The sequence below is a fragment of the Lepidochelys kempii genome, chromosome 6 (genome assembly GCF_965140285.1).
Source record: "Lepidochelys kempii isolate rLepKem1 chromosome 6, rLepKem1.hap1, whole genome shotgun sequence".
Lineage (NCBI taxonomy): Eukaryota > Metazoa > Chordata > Testudines > Cheloniidae > Lepidochelys > Lepidochelys kempii.
In genome coordinates, this window is record NC_136385.1 from 20633976 (window position 1) to 20661232 (window position 27257).

Below are 27257 nucleotides of genomic sequence, written 5' to 3' on the forward strand. Positions count from 1 at the left end.
TAAAAAGGCTGTTTTATTTCATAACTTAATAACGGGAGTACCTGGTGCTAACTTCTGCACAGGAAGACTGAGCTCATCATAAAACATTTCTATGCCCATCTATCACCGACACCTAAATGCCAGTTCAGTGCTTTGATAAGTGCAAGATCGGGCCCTTAGTATGTATTCTAGTGCTTTGTCCACGCACATTTAAAATGGCTCAAGCAACAAAATTTCCACCTCTCCCCTTGGGAGCCTAATTTCATAGTTAGGCAGAGCTCTCCAGCGGAAAATGGTCCTTTGCTCAATTTTCCATCCCATCCCTTCCAGTTATTTCCCCTTGGACTAGTCTGTACAAATCTTTTCTCTCCTCAGGCCATGGCTGTATGAACAGCACTGCAGTGGTCTGGTGGAGAAGCTCTGTGCTGACGGGCTCTCCTGTCGACATAAAAATACCACCTCCGTGAGCGGCACAAGCCATGTCGGTGGGAGCAGCTCTCCCACCAGCATATCACTGCACACACCTGCACCTAGGTCCGTGTAACTTAGGTCACTCCGGGGGGTGGAATATTTAACCCCCTCAGCAACATAAATTTTGCCAATGTAAGCTGTAGTGTAGACATGGTGTTTACACCATTCAGACATTTTCGGACAGGTACAACCTTTTACCATAGTTTAGACAAACCGCGCCTGATTCTCCTCTACACTAAGGCCTTGTCATCTCGCCCAGATGGTGCAAAATGGCCATAGAGAATTTGTACCCACGTTAAGGCTCCTTCAGCCTGAAAGAGGAGTGTAAAGCAGCCTGAGTGTAAATGAGAATTGAGCCCATTAGACCGAATTCATTCCTGGTGTAACTCCATTGCCCTCAGTGATTAACATGGGTCAGTTTTTTCCCCCCAAAATTAATCACTCCAATTCCTTAAGTTTTGCTGCTCTCCTTTGAGTTTCTTCCAGTCGTTAGCAGCTTTTGGACCCAGACATGCCCCGAAGCATTCATGGCATTTTACATATGGCCTCTCCACTATTGTACCAATCCTCTCTGGACTGACTGGATCGCATTGACACTCCTGCGCCCAACTGGTGGCATGAACGGAAGGACACCCGAGGCGGCTTAGAAATTAAGAGAAACTGAATCCCTGGCTGGAAGGCAACATTTTTGGGGCAGGAGGAAAGGACCCCACTATGTTAATGCAGAGAAGGGATAAGAGCGATGTTTTCAGTGTCAGTGTGCAAGGAAAACAAGACATACAGTAGAAGCTCAGAGTTATGAACCCCTCAGGGATGGAGGTTGTTCGTAACATTGATATGTTTATAACTCTGAACAAAACATGATGACAGTTCTTCCAAAAGTTTTCATGTGAACGTTGACTTAATATAAAACAGCTTTGAAATGTCACTATGCAGAAGAAAAATGCTGCTTTTAACCAGCTTAACATCAATGAAACAAGCACAGAAAGAGTTTCCTTCCCTTGTCAAATCTTTTTTTAAAAATCTCCCTTTATTTTTTTAGTGGTTTACGTTTACCACAGTACTGTGCTGTACTGTATTTGCTTTTTTTTGGTCTCTGCTGCCTGATTGCATACTTTCAGTTCCAAATGAGGTGTGGGGTTGATGGGTCAGTTCGTAACACTGGTGTTCGTAACTCTGAGGTGCTACTTTATGACAATACTGGAGATAAATAAGTTAGAGATCTAGGAGCAGAGATCTTTATCAATGGAGCCAAAAGGCAAAGGAAGGGAAAATCGCCATGGGGTGATGTTGAAGGCTAGAGGCTATGTGCTGATTAAAATGATGGACATAATCCAGCAGGCATTCTCACAGGCTGGCGTATGGATGGACTCTACACTCCATGAATAAGCAGTGTGAAAAAGCTCAGGGCAGTGTGCCTTCATAGGCAACAGGAACAATTTCAATACCCTTTAAACCAGCACACATTGTGCAATCAAATGGTTACACTGATTCCACAATAACATCTGACATTTGCACAGCATCTTAGACCCCAAAGCATTTGACAACCACTTTTCAGACGGAAGGCAGTAGCCTTTAAACAGCACATGGCAGCATTGCACATGTGTTCAGGACAGAAAGTGAATAAGAGTAAGTCCAAGTCAAACGCCCAGGGAACTTCATCAGATGCAATGTAATTACCTGAAGTGGAATTTGGCCAGGACACCTGGGAGTTCCTATGCTTACTCTTGCAAAAAGTGACATCAGATCTTCAATGAACTACAAAGGGGCCGTGCCTGGGTTTTATGTATCATGAGAATGTGCTACGGTAGCTCGCTCTGTTCACTGGTGTCACACTGGGGCTAATGAGGAATCAAAGAGAGGAGCACCAGCTACTGAGTCACCAGCCTCATATCTGTGGAGCTCTCACAGCGAGGTACTGACTACATCTGTAGGTTATGTGATTGGGCAAGATCAGTGCTTGAAGCAGGATGGTTTCACAGCCACTGCAAATGCCATGGGCAGGAAATAGGGCAACAGAAATGGCTGCTGTTGTTTTGTTTTGGAGTTGGTGTTCATAATGTCTCCATCATCTGCTCTGCAGGATTTTGGACTCCGCATCTGAAGCTGCCTCATATGAACCTGTTTCTGAAGCCCATTATCTCAGAGTCTGATTACTTCCTGGATTTGAAAGGTAACATTGGCTTTGTATTTTATGCAAAGCCAGCTCTTCATTTCCTGGCAGAATTGGTGATTTCATTCCATTGGCTCCAAACGGTACTGGTTTAATGAAGGGTGCTGCCCTGGAGCAGTGGAGCATAATCAATACGGGTTTCTCAGTGAGAGAGAAATGAAGGCAATTACAGCCAAGTTGGGTGTATCACTGGCAAGAGGAGGCAGCAATAAACTGCCTGTTACTGATGATTGGATCCAACTGATGTGTTTAGGAGATCATTCGTGTAGCTCCAACTTTGTCTCTGCTGCGATGATCCACCAGGCTGTCTCCCGACTAGGTGAAATGCCATCTGCTTGATGTGATGGATTCACCAGTTCCACAGTGCTGTAACATCCTTGCACAGTTGTGGGGAATGAGCTGTTTGTTCACACAGAACATCGCTGTCGAAATGTCAGTCAGTACTTTGCCTTGTGAGGTGGAAAGGATAGGAGAACAGGAGGAGAAATCTAAGGAATGACAGTGTGAGAAGTGGCTTTCATTTTCGCTTAGGCCCTGCTTTTTTGGCTAGAGTAAAATAGTTAATCAGCAACGAAACCCGGAGTACAGTGTAGTCGCCATGGGCTTTTGGCTCCACAGCACCATTAGATCCAGCCTTTTTCTGGAGGAGGATATGAGTGGGGCAGGAAAAGGAACCTCTTGAGAATAGCTGTGACTCCCATTGACTTCAGAGGGCGCGAGAGGCACCCAAGCATCTCTCACGATTGTCCATTTGATAGACCAGGTCCAACCATCAGTCATCTGGCTCAGTAGTGTGATATCCTGCCTCCAGCAATGCGCAATCTCTGATGACCCAGAAGAAGTCAGCCTCTTCCGCAGAGCAAGCCAACTGCATATTTCTGTCCATGAGGCAGGTGGAATCCTTGCTGTCCCATCAGTGGTCAGCTTCAGCCTTCCTGCATGTGGTTTGATTACCATTATCTCAGGCTTGTCTGCACTCCAGAGTTAGGTCGACATAAGTTGCCTAACATCAGCGTCTATGTCACTATGTCAGTGTGTACACTACAGCCTTGTAGTAAGTGCCCTACTACACCGACAGAATAACTCCACCTCCATGAGAGGTGTAGGGTTTATGTTGATGTAGTTAGGGCGTCGCAGAGTCTGTGTCAGTGGTTCTCAATCTATTTACCATTGTGGGCTGCATCCAATAGTACCTGTAGGGCCCTTAGGATGTCACATGGGCTGATTCTGCCGCAAGCAGCCCACAGATCGCAGGTTGAGAACCACTGGTCTGTGTAGATGCGGTGTTCCTTACAGTGGAAGCATGTGACTAAGAGAACCAGGCAGAGGAAAAGACGGGCTAGTGAAGGAGAAATAGAGCTCAAAAACAAGTTTGCAGAGTTGGAAAATGAAGAAAGAGCTCAGTGGTCACTGAAGGTGGTAGGGCAAGGAAGAAGAGAAGAGCAGCTAGTCCTATAGGAAAAGGGGAAGAGTCAATGGAGACTACACCAAATATGAGCCCCAGGAGGATACAGGATGGGTTGAAGAAGACTACAAGGAAGAAAAGGAATGGAAAGAACTTGCAGTCAGAGGGAACAGGGGATAGACTGGAGAATAGCACCGTCACCAGGAAAAGGCAGGTCTATGTGATCGGGGGCTCCTTACTGAGAAGAATAGACAGGCCTGTAACCAGAGCTAATCCAGAAAATAGAAGGGTGTGCTGTCTTCCAGGTGCTAAGATACGGGATGTAGACCTGAGGTTGCAAAGGATCCTAAAGGGAGCGGGAAAGAATCCACTCGTTATCCTTTATGTGGGAACAAATTATACCAGTAGATTCTCGCTGGAATGTATCAAGGGAGACTATGCCAGGCTGGGGAAGACGCTTAAGGAAATCGAGGCTCAGGTGATCTTCAGTGGGATTTTGCCTGTTCCTAGAGAAGGGCAACAAAGGTGTGACAAGATTATGACTATCAACAGATGACTCAGGCAGTGGTGCTATAAGGAGGGCTTTGGGATGTATGGCCACTGGGAGGCATTCATGGACAGAGGACTGTTCTCTCGGGATGGACTTCATCTGAGTAGGGAAGGAAATAGATTTCTAGGATGGAGGCTGGCACAACTGATTAAGAGAGCTTTAAACTAGGAATGTGGGGGAGATGGTTGGGAGATGTCCAGGTAATCTCCACACCGGATTTTCGCATTGAGAGGGAAGAAAACAAAATAAGAAAGGATACAGCCGTGGGTAGGAGAATGGACATAAGGAGGAAGGGCAGTATGGATACCAGTCTAATAGGTCATACTGGCTGTAGAATGTTCATGCCTAATAGGGTACAGAATAGGGTACTTCATCGGATGCATACCGTGGAAATGAAGTGAGCTGTAGCTCACGAAAGCTCATGCTCAAATAAATTGGTTAGTCTCTAAGGTGCCACAAGTACTCCTTTTCTTTTTGCATATCTGAGGTAGAAGCAAAATTCGAACAGCTTAATGGGACTAAATTGGGGGGCCCAGATAATCTTCATCCAAGAATATTAAAGGAATTGGCACATGAAATTGCAAGCCCATTAGCAAGAATTTTTAATGAATCTGTAAACTCGGGGTTGTACCGTATGACTGGAGAATTGCTAAAATAGTTCCTATTTTTAAGGAAGGAAAAAAACGTGATCCGGGTAACTACAGGCCTGTTAGTTTGACATCTGTAGTATGCAAGGTCTTGGAAAAATTTTTGAAGGAGAAAGTAGTTAAGGACATTGAGGTCAATGTTAAATGGGACAAAATACAACATGGTTTTACAAAAGGTAGATCATGCCAAACCAACCTGATCTCCTTCTTTGAGAAAGTAACAGATTTTTTAGACAAAGGAAACACAGTGGATCTAATTTACCTAGATTTCAGTAAGGCATTTGATACGGTGCCACATGGAGAATTGTTAGTTAAATTGGAAAAGATGGGGATCAATATGAAAATTGAAAGATGGATAAGGAATTGGTTAAAGGGGAGACTACAGCGGGTCACACTGAAAGGTGAACTGTCAGGCTGGAGGGAGGTTACCAGTGGAGTTCCTCAGGGATCGGTTTTGGGACCAATCTTATTTAATCTTTTTATTACTGACCTCTGCACAAAAAGTGGGAGTGTGCTAATAAAGTTTGTGGATGATACAAAGCTGGAAGGTATTGCCAATTTAGAGAAGGACCGGGATATCATACAGGAGGATCTGGATGACCTTGTAAACTGGAGTAATAGTAACAAGATGAAATTTAATAGTGAGAAGTGTAAGGTCATGAATTTAGGGATTAATAACAAGAATTTTAGTTATAAGCTGGGGACGCATCAATTAGAAGTAACGGAGGAGGAGAAGGATCTTGGAGTTTTGGTTGACCACAGGATGACTATGAGCCACCAATGTGATATGGCCGTGAAAAAAGCTAATGCGATCTTGGGATGCATCAGGAGAGGTATTTCCAGTAGAGATAAGGAGGTGTTAGTACCATTATACAAGGCACTGGTGAGACCTCACCTGGAATACTGTGTGCAGTTCTGGTCTCCCATTTTTAAGAAGGATGAATTCAAACTGGAACAGGCACAGAGAAGGGCTGCTAGGATGATCCGAGGTATGGAAAACCTGTCTTATGAAAGAAGACTCAAGGAGCTTGGCTTGCTTAGCCTAACCAAAAGAAGGTTGAGGGGAGATATGATTGCTCTCTATAAATATATCAGAGGGATAAATACCAGAGAGGGAGAGGAATTATTTAAGCTCAGTACCAATGTGGACACAAGAACAAATAGATATAAACTGGCCGTCAGGAAGTTTAGACTTGAAATTAGACAAAGGTTTCTAACCATCAGAGGAGTGAAGTTCTGGAATAGCCTTCCAAGGGAAGCAGTGGGGGCAAAAGATCTATCTGGCTTCAAGATTAAACTGATGAGTTTATGGAGGAGAAGGTATGATGGGATAACATGATTTTGGCAATTAATTGATCTTTAAATATTCATGGTAAATAGGCCCAATACCTGTGATGGGATGTTAGATGGGGTGGGATCTGAGTTACTACAGAGAATTCTTTCCAGGGTATCTGGCTGGTGAATCTTGCCCATATGCTCAGGGTTCAGCTGATCGCCATATTTGGGGTCAGGAAGGAATTTTCCTCCAGGGCAGATTGGAAGAGGCCCTGGAGGTTTTTCGTCTTCCTCTGTAGCATGGGGCACGGGTCACTTGCTGGAGGATTCTCTGCACCTTGAAGTCTTTAAACCATGATCTGAGGACTTCAATAGCTCAGACATAGGTGAGAGGTTTATCGCAGGAGTGGGTGGGTGAGATTCTGTGGCCTGCATTGTGCAGGAGGTCAGACTAGATGAACATAATGGTCCCTTCTGACCTTAATATCTATGAATCTATGAATCAGCTGTTGGCTGACTTAAGAAAGCCAGCTCCTGGCTCCCCAGCCAGGCTGCTGCCACGTCTCTGCTCCAAGTTGGTCTGCCACCCAGGCTCCCAACTTGGGCTGCCTCCCAGATTCCCTGCTGGAAGCCCTGTTGCCCCCTGGGGTCCTGGCTCCCCACTCCCTGCCACGGCAACCCAGCGGACTCTGGGAATGGATCTCCCTGCCAGAGGCAAGAAGCCCCAGGCAACTGCCCTACCACTCCTGACTAGGAATGGGGGGGATAGAAGCCCTGGAGAGCAGCTGGGCTCCTGGTGGGGAGCTGCATGGAGCTGACAGCCCTGGCTCTCAGCCCCCTATGCTGCCCCTCTTCAGTCAGTGGGATGCGCTCCTGGTGAGGACACGCACCACCAACAGGAGGAGGGCAGTGTGGAGAGGCGGTGGCTGTAGATTGCAGTGTAGACATGTCGATAGTCTCTACTGGTGTTCAATAAAGGTCATACATTTATCCAGTGATCTTTCAAATCCATCCAGGCCTTCCTTTGCACTAGAAAGAGTGGTTAAAGGCTCCTCAGGACAGAAACACCCACAAAAAAGAGAGAGGGTCTGACTGGACCTGGGAAAATGCCACAAATCATTTCCCAGGAATAGTCACAAGTTTAAACCAGTTCACGTCCATGGGTTTCGCACCCTGGCTCTGTGTGGGGGTGTGAATTTTCTAACCAACCTGTTTCCTGGCAGAAGCAGTGGCCATTGCAGTATATTCATGGAATACATGTTTCAAATTCACAATGGTGAGTGAAATCTGACTCGGAGAGTTATGCTCATCCAATCAGAGAACAGAAACACATCACATGGCCCACACCCAACCAACATATATGCAGCTCACCAAAAAGTTCCAGATCAAGAATTCTTAGTGGGAATAATTTTGAATTTCAAGTACATTTTGAGAAAATTGCTATCTTGGGGGTGGCCAACCATGATCCTGAGAAGGAGCCAGAATTTACCAGTGTATATTGCCAGAGAGCCACAGTAATAAGTCAGCAGCCCCCCATCAGCTCCCTGCCCCCCGCTCCCAGGGCCTCCTGCCCACCAGCAGCCCTGCCGATCAGCACCTTGCCCTCCCTCCCCGCACCTCCCGATCAGCTGTTTTGTGGCATGCAGGAGGCTCGGGGGGGGGGGCAGAGGGAGGGAGAGGAGCAAGGGCATGGCAGGCTCAGGGGAGGGGGCGGGAAGGGGTGGAGTGGGGGCAGGGCCCATGGTGGAGCCAGGGGTTGAGCAGTGAGCACCCCCCGGCACATTGGAAAGTTGCTTCCTGTACCTCCAGCCCCGGAGTCGGTGCCTAGACAAGGAGCCGCATATTAACTTCTGAAGAGCTGCACGTGGCTCTGGAGCCCCAGGTTGGCCACCCCTGTGCTGTCTGCTCAGAGAGACAAAAGAAAGCAAGCTGAAATTAGTCCTATAAACTAGCTGTTGTGAATTATTTACCCAGCTCCAATCCTGGTATTTTGTTCCCTGTCACTGGGCAGAGACTTGGACATTGGCATGGTTTGTGCTGTCTCACTAATAAATGCTGTGCATGACAGCAGAGGCTAATGTGCCATTACAATCCGAGACCAATGTTGTGCGATTCCATTTTTAACCCTCTTTTAGTTACCTCCGTGGTACATTTGGTCTATTTGTAATTGCCAGTTAAAACAGGAGTCTCCTGACTGCCCGCCCTGCAAACTCATCCTAGATCTGAAAATCCAGCTTCTGTCATTAATTGGGGTTCTGCAGCTGAAGTCTCACTGACAAAATTACTGACGATGCACGAGGCAGAAGAGCACCCACCTTGTTCTCCTCTGGCTGGACTGCAATTACAGCATGAACAGGAATAAACTTGTGTCTGTCAGTCAAAAAAAAAAAAAAGAAAAAGATACTTTAAGAGGATGCGGTAAGGAGAAGACAAGATTATACCATAACTAAGATCAACTGTAACTCCTGTTTTAACTCACTTGCTGGAGGATTCTCTGCTCCTTGAGGTCTTCAAACTACAATTTGAGGACTTCAATAGCACAGATATAGGTGTGAGGTCTTTTTTAGGAGTGGTGGGTGAAATTCTGTGGCCTGCATTGTGCAGGAGGTCAGACTAGATGATCATAATGGTCCCTTCTGACCTAAATATCTATGAATCTATGAATCTATGAAAAACTCATTGACTTCTGCCATTTTGAGGAGTTCATTGCTGCTAAGTGATATCCCAGAGGAAATCAGTGCGCACACACACCCCTCTCCTGAGGTGACTGTCTCTCAGAGTTCTGAAAATCTAGGGAGAGCAGAATATAGGAGGTGAGATTTCCCCATGCAGATCTGAGAGGAAAATTTGTCCCCAGATGAATGAGTCACCCAGTCATTAGCACATGGATCATATCACCTGAAGAGAAGATCTTGACACCTGGTAACACCCCTTTAACAGCAGGAGGGCTGGAACCTGCCAATCAGAAAATTCCAGGGAAGTTGGACTCATGGAATCCTTGTCCCTTGGAGTAGTAGGAATCTGATTGGATGGGTTAACAAGAGATCCTCTTGGAATTAGGGAGGTGAACATTCTGTGCCAAGAGGAATGACTGAGGGGCTCTGCATTGTGGGGAATGGTAGAGGTGAACTCAAAAGGAGACATGAACGTGTTAGCAGTGACGTGATGGGACACCTGAACTACACTCCATTTGCACACAAATCCAGCCCTTTTGAGAATTGATTCTCCCCCTCCAGAAAGTACACAAATCTGAGATAGTCACCTGCCAGTCTCCTATTGCCATGATGAGCCATCCATTAGTTGTGTGCTATGATTGGTTGGTTGAAACATGGAGTGGCCAATCTCCTGCAATTGGGTGTGTACCTTCCATTATGAATCTCTGGTGTACGGAAGAAGTGGGTGTTTCTGCCAGAGAGTCAGAGGAATCCTGCTCAACTGAGTGGTGTAGGACTGGCCATCTCAAAGGAATGCTCGGTCTGGCTTACAGCTCCATTGAAAACAGGATCATAGAATCAAGGAATCTCAGGGTTGGAAGGGACCTCAGGAGGTCACCTAGTCCAACCCCCTGCTCAAAGCAGGACCAATCCCCAACTAAATCATCCCAGCCAGGGCTTTGTCAAGCCTGACCTTAAAAACTTCTAGGGAAGGAGATTCCACCACCTCCCTAGGTAACGCATTCAAGTGCTTCACCACCCTCCTAGTGAAAAAGTTTTTCCTAATATCCAACCTAAACCTCCCACACTGCAACTTGAGACCATTACTCCTCGTTCTGTCATCTGCTAACACTGAGAACAGTCTAGATTCATCCTCTTTGGAACCCCCTTTCAGGTAGTTGAAAGCAGCTATCAAATCCCCTCCTCATTCTTCTCTTCTGCAGACTAAACAATCCCAGTTCCCTCAGCCTCTCCTCATAAGTCATGTGTTCCAGTCCCCTAATCATTTTTGTTGCCCTCCGCTGGACGTTTTCCAATTTTTCCACATCCTTCTTGTAGTGTGGGGCCCAAAACTGGACACACTACTCCAAATGAGGCCTCACCAATGTCGAATAGAGGGGAACAATCATGTCCCTCGATCTGCTGGCAATGCCCCTATTTATACATCCCAAAATGCCATTGCCCTTCTTGGCAACCACGGCACACTGGTTGCCTCATATCCAGCTTCTCATCCACTGTAACCCCTAGTTCCTTTTCTGCAGAACTGCTGCCGAGCCATTCAGTCCCTAGTCTGTAGCAGTGCATGGGATTCTTCCGTCCTAAGTGCAGGACTCTGCACTTGTCCTTGTTGAACCTCATTAGATTTCTTTTGGCCCAATCCTCTAATTTATCTAGGTCCCTCTGTATTCTATCCCTATCCTCCAGCGTAGCTACCTCTCCTCCCAGTTTAGTGTCATCTGCAAACTTGCTGAGGGTGCAATCCACGCCATCCTCCAGATCATTAATGCAGATATTGAACAAAACCGGCCCGAGGACCGACCCTTGGGGCACACCACTTGATACCAGCTGCCAACTAGACATGGAGCCATTGATCACTACCCGTTGAGCCCGACAATCTAGCCAGCTTTCTGTCCACCTTATAGTCCATTCATCCAGCCCATACTTCTTTAACTTGCTGGCAAGAATACTGTGGGAGACTGTGTCAAAAGCTTTGCTAAAGTCAAGGAACAACACGTCCACTGCTTTCCCCTCATCCACAGAGCCAGTTATCTCATCATAGAAGGCAATTAGATTAGTCAGGATGAAGTAGTAGAGGTCAGAGCTGGCTGGGAAATGCAGAAAGTCTTGTCTTTTTTGGAGCTGTTATTAGTCCATACATGGATAGTTCTCCAGGACCTTAAGTTACGAGTTAGAATTCTTCAGCAGACTTCTCACATTTTAAAAAGGTGGTTCCGCTCTGAAAGGTGACTGGGCACCAATAGCCCTTTCTCATGCAGCCGATGTTCTCCCAGTTTGTGTTCAGAATCAGATCAACTGGCTATCATGACCAAAAAAACCCTCATTACTTTTTACTCCCTCTAGCCCTGCAGAGCCAAAACTAAGAGGGAGGGAACTGGATTCTATGCCTTTTTGAGCAGTGCAGACCAAGGAGGAGACACCAGTGGTAAGGTTTTCAAAAGCACCTATGTGACTTGGGTGCCTCAGTCCCATTTCAAAAATGACTTCAGCATTTAGGAGCTGGGATTAAATTCCATGGGATTTAGGTTCCTAAGTGCCTGCCACTTCTGAAAAAGGGACTTAGGTGCTTTTGAAAATTGTACCCAACACTTTTAGGAAAAGGTGGGTAAACACCCCAGAGAAACTAAAAGGCAAGTATTTGCTTACTGCCAATACAGTGAAAACCAGGAACTGTTCCAGGCTGAGAAAACAGCTTCCACTGTTTGCTGTACTGGATCCTCCATCTCTATGGTGGCTTCAAGTTGTTGCTGACCCCACAATTCCTTTAATGGAGAGGACAGCATGGCACAATAGGTGCCACTATGCATGAGAGATAAGAACTGGCTGCAGATTTGGAAGGAGAGAGGCCCTTGGCTCAGAAGTAGGAATCTGAAAGGACTCCCTCTGCCTAGGCAGTGACTGCAGAGAGTTGACATGTTTTAGTGGGGCAGCTGGTGACTTTTTCAGATCCGCCTTCTTTGTCTATTTGTTAGGGAAATGTAAATGACAGAATTAAGATCAACTAGCTGCTGGGCAGGAGGCCCAGAGGAAACCTTAGCCACTTCGCTGCAAGTCTGTCCATTTCCTGGTGCTGGCATATTTTATCTTTACAGAGTAACTGTGTGGAAGGAATTAATGTTCTCCTTGGATTTATTGTGTGGCATTGTAGTCACACGGCTCGCTTCTGTTCTTTTGTACTCAGAGAACAGAGCAGGGCTGGTGATATCGCATCCTTCACTCTTGAAGCATTCCAGAGTGCTTTACTAACTAATAGACAGTTAGCAGTGCAGGAGGGAAAGAGAAGCCAGCATGTGCTCAGCATGACCTCAGACAGAGCCTGGGATATAAGGCCTGATATAAAGAGAGAAGGAATGTTGGCCTGAACATTGGGGCTATCCCCTAAAGTGTTATGGGATCTTTAACCCCCACCTGGACAACCAGCAGGGCATTGGAAGAGTGTAAGGCCAGAAGTGACTATCAGATCATCTAGTGTGACCTCCTCTATGTCACAAGCCCAGTTACTCCTCCTCTCCTAGCACCATCTTCCTTAGCATGGCACTGCAATGTCAGCGTTTGCTATCTAAGCCCCATGCCCGGGGTTTGGCTGAACCTTCATGGGCCAGAACCTCCGCCGGCGTAAATTGCTGTAGCGTCATTGACTTCAGTGGCGCTGAGCCACTTCATACCCGCTGAGAACCTGGCCCATGATTTTCAGGCCTAGAGACAAGGAGCTTGATTAGCGGCTGCCTGTAGTGGCGCGTACCTGTGCCAGGTGGGTGGGAAACGTTACCAAACCAGAACGGTAGCATTTTACACCCACGTGGCCCGGGGTAAATGGCGACCCATGGTGCCCAAGAAACAGGTGCAAGAGTGAGCTCATCCAAGCCAAACTCTACCCATACATTGTTCACGTGCTGAAACATCTTCCTAATCCCAGGGCAGCAGACTCTAGCATCGAGGACAAGTTTACTTGGCATCCATGGTCCACTGGGTCATCTGTCAACACCTTACCGGTTGGGCCAAAACCCATGTGCTGCATCCTCACCTGTGTTAACTCTGCAGGTTATAAAGAGACCCTGGATGCCAGGGTAAAACCAGAACACAGTCAGGATGCTCTTCGGTCCCATCTCTCTTCACCCATCTCTCACAGCAGCATTAATTATGATGCAATTCAGCAGCACAGGGAGAGGCAACAGCCTCTTCCATCACTGATGAGAGGAACAGAGGTCAGAGGTCCCCCTGCTCCTTGGTAAAACAGACCGTTAGCCCGTTCTGATGCCCCAAAGCATTGGCACAATCCAAGACACAGCCTCCAGCCTGTTTGCGGGAGAAGCCCGCTCAGACTGAAGTGCATCACTGAGACCAAGGAGGCCACATCTCTGCATGGGACTGTCACAGGTTAGTTCTGGCCGACAGTCGAGGAGGATGGTTGCAAAAGGATGACAGTAGAGAATATAAAGAGAGAAAAGTCTCCTTCATGGATGGGAGAGTGTGTGTGTCTCTGAAGCACAGAACAGATCCAGGTTGCATGGACTATAGTTTGGGTCAAATGATCTCCTACAGAGCAGTGTGTTCTCTGTATTGCAGGTCAGAGGCAGTGAGGGGCGAGGAAGAATGGTTCAATTTACTTAGCAGCACATTGGCAACTCCCGTTTCTCAGCCAGTCCTAGGAACAGCAACAAGCCCTGCTATCATCCTGTGAGTTTGGGTAGTAAACCAGAAGGCCCTGCAGAGAGAGAGACATGGATGGCTGGGGCTATCCCAAGGGAATGGGCAGCACAGGTGCTGTATGCGAGTCTTTCAGCAGGCAGAGGTAAGAGATTCGTCATCTTCACCAGCCAGCTCCCAACCGGACTCTATATGAGCAGCCGCATCCCAGGTCGGCTCACAGATGAGGCCTCAAGATGAAGAAGCGGCTGGCACAGATAACCAGAGTCATCCTTGTTCACCATATTAGCTAAAGATAAAGAGCCTGACATTATTTAGTACTCTTTCCATCTCATGATTTTGGGGGGCCTGTTGCATGGTTTTTAAACATTCGGGGCTGGCACTACTGGTCACTTCTCGTCTAGTCTGGCTCTGCAAGGCTGAATTAAAGCCATCTGGTGCCCTAGCCACAGCCAACATGGCCCTTCCCTGCCATGGCCGTGTCCCTCTTCGGTGTGCTGGCAGGTTTCATTGTTCAGATGAATGGGGTAGATCACATCTCTTGGAGCTAGTGTTCCAGGCTGGCTGTAGACTCCGGCAGGCAGCAGTTACACCTGGTTAATGGTTTCAAGCTGTTCTTTGCATCCAGGAGGACTAAGAATACATTTTCAAGGAAAGAAGAGATTCTGATCTCAGCATGCGACTCCAGAAGCTAGTGCCTTAACCCCACCTTCTGGCTCTGTAGCCCATTACTAATTCCCTGAGCTACACATGCGCCCACTTCTCCTTTTCTTCATTTGTGGGTACCACTCAATCGTGCCAAGGCCACACAGGGAATGTGCAAGGGCACAAAAATCTTTACATTTTTGTTGCTAATTGCGTGTGGTTGGAAAGACGTTTGCCTCTAAACCAGTAACGGGGTGAGGTATCGGGACTCTTCTATGTGACCCACCCTTCCCCACAGCCCAATCACTTAATACCACCAGGCATAACGTATAGACAGGACAAAAAGTGATCTCTTGAATGATAGGAAGTGAATGGCTTTGCTTGGACTGCAGATGGTCAAGAAATAGAACGCAGAGGTCGAACAAGCCAGAACACGCGGGCACTGGAGATGGGGGTGGGGAGTAAAGGGCCATTGACCCTCCCCCCAACTTTTTAAATAGGGGATTGTGCTCCTTCACTTCTTAAACAGAGGGGCCATGAACTCATCAGGGGCACAATGAAGGAAGCCCAGCCACCTCCCCCATTGGCTTAGGACTGGAGTTGGCTGGTGTAATAGCAGAGCCCCTACCTTGCTGGCTTGACAGAGGGGTGATGAGCCCACGCTCCAGGTCGCAACCTCACTCACTCAAATTTGACCCAGTCGCCCCTCTGTCATGATCGGGCCAAGCTTGGAGTTCCCTGTTTTGCAGGCCACTGACAGAACGCACAGCTCATCTATTATCCACAATTCATGCAGCACTCCCAACTGGGAAACAAGGAATCAGACCATCAGTCTCCCAGGGCAGAACAAAGCCCTAACCGTGAGGCCACTGGGCCAAAACATGCACCCTCTCTAGCCCTAGGAGGGAGAGCTGTGGAGCAGGAAATGAATGTGGGTCGCTTGCATGGCAGTACAGGGAAACTGCTCACTTAAATGACGTTAATATCTGGGACATGCAGGGCCAAGCAACAGCCAGTGATGGTACTTGGTGGGCTTCCTTTTAGCCCCCAAAAAGCTTGTTTTTCTTTATTAAATATGACCACTTACACAACCTGCAACTGAGGTCTGGGGTCAGTGGCCTCCCCTTGCTTTAACAACCACACGTGTGTAATGCGGTGGTCCCTTTGCTTAACAATTTATCCACCACATCAAAACTTTTTGCCAGCCAAAGAAACAAAGCCCTCCAATCTAGGAAATGGGAATGCCCCATCTCTGTTCTAGCAGAGCGCCGATGAATTTACATTGAGCACATGGTCTGAAAGGCTATTCTCCATGTATACAGCATGGATTTGAGACTGTAAGCCCTTCAAGGCAGGATTTGTCTCCTGCTGTGTGTTTGTATGATGCCTAGCTCAATATGGCCCTGATCAGTTGGGCTTCTAGGTGCTGCCATAATACAAATAATAATAACAACGAATTATCATTGTATGAGTGACTCTCAGCAGTGCAATGAGGCTGAGCCGTTCTCTTTAGCGTGGCTATTGTGAGAAACCTATTGCACGCAATTGCGCTGTGTTCTGAAAGGATCATTCTAAGATGAGACGTCAACTCGCACGACAAATCAAAGAACCCTGGAGAGAGCAAGAGCGGAGTAGCATTCTCCTCCCGACATGCACCCGCAGCATGTGCCTCTCCCCTCTCTGCAAGATGGAATGGGCCAACCCAGCGGCTGCGCACATCAGATCCCAACCGGTGGAGCCACTCATTGAATTAACTCACTGGGAGGAGGCCTCTGTTCCTGCAGCCAAAGGCTTTGAGTTCTCCCCCCCACTTCTGGACGCACTGGCTTAATAGGCAGCTGGGTGGCCGCGCACCACTGCACCCTTCCTGCAGCTCGCTCTCCAGTAATTTTCTGAGGTTAGCGCAAGCCACAAACCTGAGGCAGCCTCCGGCTCCAATGAGCACCCCTTGCATACGAACGACAGCGCCAACACACACCTTGGATATTTTTTATGGGAGTCTGTATAAACGGGCCCCACAGGCAGTGCAGGCAACACGTAGCAAGCCTGGCTGCTCGCTCAGCCCTGCGTAACTGTGAGAAGACATTTCCCTCCCTGGGACACAGGAACAAGCACGATTTTATTACTGTAGCACCTGCTTTCTGGATTATTATCCAGATTGAGGCCCAGCTCCACGGTTACTCCAGATTTACAGAGGCTGGCCCCAAATGATTTGAAACAGCCGAGACTAAAACAGGATCAATTCAAACCATTTGGAAAACCCATGCGCCAGCCCGAAGGCTGTCAGGAACAAACTGGTCTAGAGAGGACTAATTCGAGGGCTGTTAGGGCCCGTGCTGCTGCTCCAAATCCCAGCGCTCAGCTGCGCTGTTCCCCTCGCCTCCTGAAAGTGGGACGGCACTGAAGGGAGCAGGGTGCTGAGTGCAATCGGCACGGTCACATTTTAAACTCCGTCCTTGCCAACAAGGGCAGCAGCCTGTGACCTGAACACAGTAGAGTGGGTTGAGGATCCCATCTGCTGCCCACTCCAGAGCTGCCACGCTCCAGGTAAAACATTTCACCAAATCTCACCCCAGGCAAATAGAATTTGCATCATCCGCTATTTTTCCGAGTCTCTATATATCTGCAAAAAGAAAAGGAGGACTTGTGGCACCTTAGAGACTAACCAATTTATTTGAGCGTAAGCTTTATTTATTTATTAAAAAATATTTGTTATTAAATTTATTAAAATAAATTGGTTAGTTTCTAAGGTGCCACAAGTCCTCCTTTTCTTTTTGCGGATACAGATTAACAGGGCGGCTACTCTGAAACCTGTCAGTACATATTTGCAGAGATTCATACATTTCAAGGCCCAAATAGACCATTAGCACCACGCAGTCTGGCCCACTGCCTCGCACCGGCCATAGATTTTCACCCAGCAGTTGCTGCCTTGAGCCTAGTAGTTTGTGACTGAGTTAGAGCTTATCTTTCAGGCAGATGTTTTTTGAAAGGGGAAATTCCTTTCCAAGGGTTCCTGTCCACCTGCCAGGGCTCCTTCCCTAGGCTCAGTGGAAGTGTCGGGAGCAATTCTGCTGTCCATCACATGCACCAAGTGCATGTGACACCATTGCCACATGGGAAATCATTTGTGTTTCAATGCCTTTCTCTCCGAGTAATATCCAGTTCCGGATGTTTTATTTCCCCTCTGATTCCTTGTTGTCAGCTTTTAAGCTCTATTTTGGCATCTTTCAATACAAATGTTTCTCCCGGGCGGGACGAGGAAGGGGGGCTTCAGTGCAGAAGGATCACTAGTCAGGTTGCAGAAAACTCACCTGAAAGATCTGGTGGTGCAGCAAATTTTGCTCAAAGTTTGGCTCACTGGAAAGTGGGCTCACCTGCTGGTGGGCCTGGTGCACGTTCTGGTGAACTCTAGCACTTAATAGAGCAGTGCTTTATCAACACTACCTAATTAGCAATCACAATGGCCTCGTGAGGCAGGTGGGTGTTATTGTCCCCATTTCACAGATGAGGACACTGAGGCAGAAAGGTTGATTAAAGCCACAGAGAGCGTCAATGTCAGAGCCGAGATCAGAACGCAGGAGTCCCTTGTTCTCAGCTCCATGCCTCATCCGCTAGACCACACTGCCTCTTGCACTGTTGACTTATCTTGCCTTATAGCCAGAAGCCACACTAGCAGCTGTTGATGACTGGGAGTGGCCCTAATGCCCATTACAGTAGCCAAGCCAGCACACAGCAGCAAATTGGTCATGGCAGCTGGTCTCAGGGCTTCCAAAGGCCAGTCACAAGGATACTGGCTAGAAACTTCAAAAGAAAAGTGAAATTAGCCTTGCTGTTTCCAGATGCCTGAAATGGAGCGGGCCTTCCCAGGCCCCAAAGGCGGCAATGGCTAGGCTTGTTTGGACACTTTATGGAATCTAGACACCCAGGTCATTTCTAGAGATACAGACTTGGCCCAGGTCTCCAATCCTTAGCCCACCTCCAAGTTCTCACTGAACTTCTAGCAGATTCATGAGTGCTCTCTGATGCGAGACTCTGTTCGTGCTGCCCTCCCCCGTGACTCAGAGAGAGCCACCCTTCGGCTGGGTTTGCTTCTGAATGTTGTTCCTGATAACGGGCTACGATTTCATGCTGCTTCACCCAGAGCTTATGCAGGCACATCACGGGGGCAGCAAGAAGTTCAATATTTCTGGGGGAGAAGGGATGACTCCGTATTAGGACAAAGAGGATATTAGTTTCTACTCTCTGGTTGCATCTGGGTAGTTGCTTACTATTATAATGTTTATATTATTGCACGGTTTACTAGTGTTTTGGAGAGGAATGGTCAACATGGATGGCCTCCTAATTCACCTTTGGGCCCCCTAGCCACCATTGTCAGCATTCATGAGCACTAGGAATGCTCTGAAGTGGCTGCATACAGGAGAAGTGCTGGGTCTCTCTGTACATAGATGGTATTTAAATCCCAGGCACTATGCAGAAATTGGTGCTTAAGGAAACGGTCTCCGTTAACCTGAAATATTCCTCCTCACGTTCAAAGTGACCTGTGCCCAAATTGGTTTTCTTCTTCCTCTGAAGTAGCATCATCCTGTCTGCATACATGAGGTGCACTTTCATAGAAAAATGGCTTCTCCACTGGAGTCCCATTCTCCCATGTCCCGAGTAACCTCAGCTTCTATTGCAGTGGTTCTCAAATTTTTTTTTTCGCGGACCAATTGAAAATTGCCGAGGATCTCGGTGGACCACTTAATGATCTTTCCAAAAGTTGTTTGTACCATTAGCTAAGTATTGTAAAGCGCTTTGGATAAAAGCACTATATAAAAAAAATCTTAATAATAATTAACATTTTTTGTTTACAAATAAAAGCACACAACTCATTTTAATATCAAGAGTCTTGCCTTTCTAACGTGAGGGATGTGCCCTCTCTTCCCCGCCATGGCAGCCCCTGAGCTGGGGCTGGGAAGGGGGAGGGGGGGTCTCTCCCTCTCTCCCCCGCCGCAGCAGCCCCTGAGCTGAGGCTGGAAAGGAGGGGGGTCTCTCTCTGGCAGCCACAGCCCTGGAGCTGGGAATAGTTGCCTCTTTCTCTGGCCGCTGCAGCCCTGCATGTCCCAAGTTCCCCACACCCCCTCTGCTCACCCCACTGCCCCCTCCCACCGACCCCCATTCCCTCCAAGGCCACCACCTCACCTTACATGTGCGTCTTCTCCAGGGTCCAGGCACCTAATTCGTGGAGCCACACCTGCGCAGCTCCACAAATTAGGTGGGTGGCCCTTCATTCTCTCGTGTGCGGCTGCTCAGGTGCGCACCTTTGAGGGAACTATCCGCAGACCATCTGAATGAAGCTCCGCGGACCACAGTTTGAGAACCTCTGTTCTATTGACTCCACTGGGGATGGCAGGTGTTCACCACTTCGTTGAATAAAGCCCTGGGTGAAGATTCCCCTGCTGCCTCCCTGAAGCAAACAGGAGGCAGCTTAGGTAAGATGGTAACATTGCTTTACTTGATGGAGTATAAACAAACCCAATAGCCTTCCTGTCCACTGGGAGAGAGCCTGGAAACCTAGGAATTGTTTTCAGGTGGGAAGACGATTTCTCATAGCCCTTAGGAACACGGAGATTTTATCAACCAAAAACCCTTCCAAAAAATTCTTCAGCCCCAAAAGACCACATTGTAGAGAGCTGGTTTGAAGGGAAGGAAGATAGGAGCCTGGTGGTGGAATAGGACCAGAGTGAAGCTTGGTTGGATGACCTTAGCTAAGCATTTCCAGTGGTGGCTGCTGTTTGCATTTTAATGCTGAACCTTACATTTTGAAAATTAAGGTTTTTCCATCTTTTTTTCAAATTCACTGTTTTTGGGGTTAACTGCAACATTCTTTTAAGGCACTTTCTGAAGAGATATGGGGTATGTCTGATCAACCCTCGCTCTGGCAGCACACACACTTTGCCTGGGGGAGGTTTGAGAGTTTGGCACCGGCCTGGCTTCACATTACACCTCCTTCTTGGCATGGCCTATGGCTTCCTGCCTCCTCTCCTTCTGGACTGTGTGTCTCAGATTTGGTGCATTCAGAAGGTGAAGAAATGTTTGTTTCTGATTCTCCTTGCTCCAAGTTTTTGGAGATTCTCCATTTCCTACAGCCTTTAAAACAAGGTGGCCACAGAACCCTATGTGTTCCCTGCTGAAGTTTAATTAAGAAACCCTGGCTTCTCAGATGTAACTGACCCCAATCTTTACTCTTTGGGGGCAAAATCCCCCCAACCCAGAAGGCCTGCACAAAGCTTTTTGCATCATTAAGCCATGTTGACAGGGCTTGAGAAGTGTTCAGGCCTTGTGCTGATTTTCTGCCCAAAGGTGAATTTCACCCTTAGTGCCCAAAGCGGTCCCTCCCCACTTCTGAAGTACAAAGAGATATGGGGAAAGAAAGTGCAGATATTTAATGAGGTTTCCTTCAAGGCAGATATTTCTCTAACCGTCATTCTGTCCTCCAAATACACCAGATATAACCCAAATCTTAAACAGGGTCAATATCTACTGCACACTAGTACAGAAGTGAGCCAAGGGGTAGGAGCTGCTGTGCTTCCTAGATACAGCCCACACCAAGCATTTTGGGGGCACCGTGTCCGCTCAGTCATAGAAGTGGTCTGTCAAGTTGCCATTGGCTCACTCAACCTCCACCTTGTGGTCAAGGTTTTAGAATATGCCTGATCATATTCCAATTCATTTAAAATGTTTAGTAGACGGGCACATGTGGCAGCTAAAATGTTTACCATTCAGAGATGGAAGACTCTTGTCCTGTCTGCCTTTTCACACTGGTTAGCACAAAAGACCCGGTTGAGTGACCTGGAAAATTTCATTTCATTCTGACTCAAAAATCTTGTTTGTTCTTCAGTACACAAGTGAGATTTCTGGGCTGGAGAAACTGAATTGGTTATACGATTTTTATTCTGTTGTTTCCTTAATGCATAGTCACCTGAGGCTAAGTTGTTCCCACCCCACTGGTTATGAGGTTCTCATATCATAACCCATGGACATTTAACTTCTTATTAGAGTACCACAATGAAATGTCACATTGACAGCTTACTGCTTACGGGGTTTTATACCATTCTTTATTGTAATTCCGTGCATCCTCTCCGTATACATTACCATGAGCCAAACAAAGCAAATCACCTTCCCTCCTCCCCTACCCCACCCTTACCAGCAGTGCATTTTAGATTGGTCTTGACTGATATTTATTTTGCAGCACATCATACAGTCACAGAGCAGCTCTAAGCTTTACACACTTCCAAACGAAAAGGTCCTTTTTCTGTCTTCAGCACAGTAAGAACTCAAGTTACAAAGGCCATAGACTTAAGATCTCCATTGGCTTTTCACATCCCTGTGTGTTCAACTGGAATATCAGTCCCAAAAGGGAAACATGATGGAATTCAGACTCTACTGAAAGCAAATCCCTCATTTTTATTTGTCTTTCTTTTTGCTCTTTCTCTGGCTGGTCAATTCATTAAGTTTTTTATCCAGGCGCCTCTGGAGATGAGCTCTTTTTGCTGGGTCCAGTGACTTGTCTTTTGATCCACTCCCAGCATAGAGAATTCCTTCTCTGCTAATTCTCTGCCGAGCTTGTGCTTTGGCTTTCTCCCCACACCCATGAACCTGTAGGAGACAAAACAATAATTTTGGTGGCAGACCTGGAACTGCCCTAAGATGTTACCCAGAAGATGCCTTATGAATGAGTGGCATTGTTAGAATCTGAAGTTCCTCATGCAGACTTCTAAGCTTGAGCATACTTCACAGTCCATAAAAATGTCCACTGGTTATTTATAGCTCTTTTAATTCAGAAACAAAATACACAAGTCATTTGCCCGATAGAATACACACAGTAATTAAATCATCCCTTTAGACAGCTTAAGTATTTCCTTCACAAAGTCTAAACATTTTGGGAGATCATTGCTCCATCATCTGAGTCACCGGATTTTTTAAACTTCTCTTATACCATCTGGTGAAATATTAACTCTGTTTTCTAACCTGCGGTGTTAATGTCCGCTATTTCTTTTCGCTCTCATTGAGGGAACGCATCTAAAATAGGTCTTATCAAGCAGGTATTGCACTTAAAGTCAGAAAAGTGACTTTGGGGGGAAAAAAAGGCACCTTTTATTCAAATATCTGCCCCTTCTGTGTGCTTGGGCCTATTTACACTGGGGAAATTTTCTAACTGGTTTTAAAATCAGGTCAGCTAAACCAGTTTCAAAACTGGACAGAACTGTAGTGAAGACTCTGCTTAAGGTGGCCTGATTCACTCAACTCTTTTTAAGATCATTACTGGTTCTGTAAGACAGGGTCAGGCCACCTTAAATCACTTAAAACCAGGCTGAAACTAATCTAATCGGGTTAGTTCAACCTATTTTAAAACCAATTTGACATTTTCCCAGTGTAGACAGACCCTTAGAGTCATATTACCTGATTCTTTTACTGACATGACAAACATTTTTGCTATTTAGCACTACAGGGCCAGGTGGTAAACTCTTTAGGGCAAGGACTATCTTTTTATTCAGTGTTTGTAGACCGCCTGGCACAGTGGAGTCACGGTCCATGACTGAGGCACTCCTAGGAACTCCAATAATATAAATAATAAATGTTAAGGAATAAAGAACTGGATTCTGATCTGCCATATGCAACTGCCACTTAAATTACTGCCATCTAAATTCTTACTCTGGAGTCTTTGTAACCACGGCTTACATGGCCAGAGAGAGAGAACACAGCTGGGTTTTCAGATGCCAGCAACAGCTTGCAGTGCTGACAGTTACAAAAATCTTCACTTAGATGATGTATATCATCTAAAGATCACCGAGGGAGATTAAATATGGAATTGCACAAAGTCATTTTAATCGGCATTTTGGGACCTTTGGGGCCCTATCTGGTACCGTTTGAAATCAGTGGGAGTTTTGTCACTGACTTTGGCCCCAGTTCAGCCAGGTACTTAAGCATGTACCTAAACTATTGAATAATATCAAGCCTATTCAGCAAAATTCTTAAACAGCACATATTAAATCCCATTAAATGGGATTTAACAAGGGCTTTGCTGAATAGGAATGGACTTACACGTGTTTAAGATAGGCATACTCTTAAGTGCTTTGTTGAATTGGGGTCTTTATTAGGAAAAAAATTGGACCCTTTATAAACACTGTTCAGTCCCCACATGCACATCAATCCCAACAGGAGCTAAGAGGTTTGGTTTGATGTTAATGGCAAGCCTGGCCCCTTATTAGATCAGACTAAAGTCTGACCTGCTGAACCCAAATAAACAAGCAACAAAAAGGTAGTGAAGCAGATTTTATCCTTACAATTAATTCCCATTTAATTCTTCATTACAATTCATCAAAGAAAGGATCTCAATTAGATTCTGCATGAAATGAAATTCTGTCCAAACTAGATTCTGAATTAACATAAATACAAATATTCTTTGCCATAGAAATATATCTTGTTTTTTCAGTGGAATAATCTACACTGACAGTTTACAGAACCAGCTAGGTTCTTAGAAGTACAGAGGATACTCTGCTGGGTGATGTAACGGCCTGTGTTATGCAGGTCAGACTAGATGGTCATAACAGTCCCTTATCCATTCTGGCCTTAAAGTCTATGAATATCTGACAGGGTGGCACAGGCAGTTCATATGTACTCGCTTTTCATCTCTGCAGAGCTGAGTGCAGATTCTGGGCGTGGCATGTATGACAAATCAATTTGGTGGTATCCTCATATTTCCTGGTGGAAACTGGATCAAACTGCCATCCAATCTGGCCCAGCAGGAAACCTGCTCAGGAGAAGTCCAGTCTAGGAATACGGAGACTCGGGTGCATTGGAAGAGTAGCATGGAGGAAGTTTACAGAGAGACTGGCTTGGTAACTTGTTCAGCCAAACATGTGGACACAACTTTTTGAATCAGAAATCAAAATCTCCAAACAAGGAGAAGCTTCCTCAGATCTACTTACTGAAAGGGAGGAACTGATTAGGTGTATGAGAACAGGGAAGTTTAGAACCAGTGACCATGAGCTACTTGAGTTTACTCAATTCTGAACCCTAACTACCTGTGTGACTTACATGTATGGCCCTGGCCTCCAGTTCCAAAGGTTCTGGGTTCATATCCCAGCTATGCCCTGGCAGCAATGGGTAAATCTCTAGTTCCTTTAATTTCAAGACTATCCTGAGTTGTTATAATTAACAACAACAAAAATTCTGAAGGGATATTAAACCTCATGCTTCAGTGCTTAAGCATTGATATTAATATAGGTAGAGGGTTTTAAGGAGCATCTTCTACATCAAGATGCCATGGACAGCAAGAACACTGAGGGCTTGTCTACACTTACCGGGGTATCAATGCGCAGCAATCGATGCATCGGCAGTTGATTTAGCGGGTCTAGTGAAGACGCCTGTCAGCATCGTGTAGTGTGGACCCCGCGGTAAGTAGATCTAAGTACGTTGACTTCAGCTACGTTATTCACGTAGCTGAAGTTGTGTAACTTAGATTGATCTCCCCCCAGAGCGTAGACAAGGCCTGAGTGTTAATTGTGAGCTGAAGAGGAAAGAAAGGTTTTGAGGTGAGATCTGCAGAAAGGAAGTGACTCAGACTCAGTGGGAGGGAAAGGACTCCAAAGAGCTGCATTATTTCAGCGCTAACCCATTGTTACACTGCCTACCCTCAGATCTGGGTTTAAGTGCTCTCTAACGGCATAGTCTAGTAACTGAATCCAAGGACATGCACAATTGTACACCCTGTTCACTTCTTACATATAAAAATAGTAAAACCAGAGATCGGGGAAAAAGTGTTTTCCCATGCTTGGAAACAAAACACATGCTGGACCTGAACCTTGACAGCAAGTAAAACCTCTCTCAAGTATCTGCTGGAGAAAAAGGTGAAAGGAGATTTTTTTTTACCATCAACAGAAAACAATTCAAACCAGTCCAAACAGCTAAGGCACAAAACAAAGCCCTGGGTAAAAAACCAACAGGAGCAAATGCTCCATTTTCTCATCTCTCTGGGGGCTAACCATAACCTCGCTTCTCTTTCTCACTCACATTCCAGCAGGGTGAGCGTTGGTTGCATTAGGGTTATTACCAGTATTGCAGTAGTGGTTAGGTTCCCCAGCGGAGACCGGGGCTCCAGGGTGTTAGATACTGTCCTACCTACACCAGAGGTGGGCAAACTGCAGCCCGTGGGCCACATGTGGCCCATGGGACCGTCCTGCCTGGCCCCTAAGCTCCCCACTGGGGAGGCAAGCCCGCAGCCCCTCCCCCGCAGCCTCAGCTCGCCGCCCCGCCAGCACTCTGGGCGGTGGGGCTGCGCGCTCACGCAGGGTAGCGCGTCTGGCTCTGGCCAAGCAGTGCGGCTCCAGACATGCTACTCTGAGCGGCATGGTAAGGGGGCAGGGAGCGGGGGGGTTGGATATGGGGCAGGAGGTCCCAGGGGGGCAGTCAGGGGACAGGGAGCGCTTGGATAGGGCAGAGTTTCGGGTGGGACAGGGGAGGGGGAACAGAGGGGATTGGATAGGGGGTGGGGTCCTGGAGGGCCTGTCCGGGGGAGGGGCGTGGATAGGGGTTGGGGCAGTCAGGGGGCAGGGAGCTGGGAGGGTTGGATGGGGGGGGGGTCCCGGGGGGCGGTAAGGGGCAGGGTTCCTGGGAGGGGGCAGTCAGGGGACAAGGAGAAGGGGGGTTGGATGGGTTGGGGGTTCTGAGGGGGGCAGACATTGGGCGGGAAATGGGAGGGGTCGGATGGGGGTGGGGGCCAGGCTGTTTGGGGAGGAACAGCTTTCCCTACCTGGCCCTCCATACAATTTTGCACCCTGATGTGGCCCTTGGGCCAAAACGTATGCCCACCCCGACCTACACAGTCCCAAGGATGGGAGACAGAAGTGCTATTATCTCCATTTTACAGATGGGGATCTGAAGCCAAGAGAATTTAAGGGTTGATCCTGCTGAGCACTCTGGTCTCAGTCCAGCAAAGCCCGTAAGCACATGCCTAAATGCTTTGCTTTATTGGGGCCAGAGTGCTCAGCAGCTCTGCAGGATCAAGCCCGAATTGACTTGGGAATGAAATCCACCTTTTCAGATCCCCAATCCAGTGCCAAGATCATCCTTTCTTTTTTTTCTATTTCTATTTTCTAGAAATGTGAATGTCAGAGATCAGTAAGAGAGAAGCAGCTACCACCAGGAGGACTTTGTAGCCTGTGTACGGCTAACAAAACCTGTACGCTCTTTGCATTCACTTTTTACAAATGCTCCTGATGTAGAGGGTTTCCTCCGGAACGAAAAGGTGCTCAGATCCAGGAGCAGAGCCCTCATTTTAAACTTCTCTGAGAAGCCAAGAGCAAGGCTAAGGAAATCGGCCTCAGAATGTTCAGTTGGGAAAGTCACTTCCACGATCCCAGCTAGTAAAAATTCATCTTGGGTCAAGCTTGGCCAAGAGACCAAGCAGACGGCCAGCTCCTGGCACGGCTCAGCCCCCTGCATTCACCCAGCCCCTCGGGGCTGTTGGAGGCGGACACACACAGCTCATACCTCCGGGACGTGATGGCGGAGGCAGTAGTGCTGGTGGCAATGCAGGCAGAGCTGTCCCAAGGTGGTAATGCTGGCCTGACACCTGGGGAAACCACATATACTGTCAGCTTTCACTGCAGCAGAAATCAGGGCATCGATATCTTCCTCAGCTGGGCTGTCCGCTCCGGTTTTAACCACAGTCTTTCCTAGAAGTCCAGGGAAAAACCCAACTGGTTACCTGAACATAAGCAAATGAACTCAACAGACAATGGGCTACGTT

At 47.1% G+C, this 27257-nt stretch overlaps 1 protein-coding gene across 2 annotated transcripts in view; it reads right to left on the minus strand.

Moving 5' to 3' along the window:
• Positions 1–21516: 21516 nt before the first annotated feature.
• The window catches only part of IGHMBP2 (immunoglobulin mu DNA binding protein 2), an 83847-nt gene continuing 78106 nt past the window's right edge, over positions 21517–27257 (minus strand). The window contains exons 14-16 of one of the 2 annotated variants that reach the window (XR_012159304.2): positions 26999–27183; positions 24811–25016; positions 22014–22102 (exon numbers count right to left, since the gene is read on the minus strand). Coding sequence is in view for 1 of the 2 variants with exons in the window: in XM_073347032.2 (XP_073203133.1) it covers positions 21911–22102; positions 26999–27183 (377 nt within the window). In the remaining variant the exon portion in view is untranslated. Of the gene's footprint in view, positions 22103–24810; positions 25017–26998; positions 27184–27257 lie in introns of both variants that reach the window. The other variant, XM_073347032.2, reaches the window with a different exon arrangement.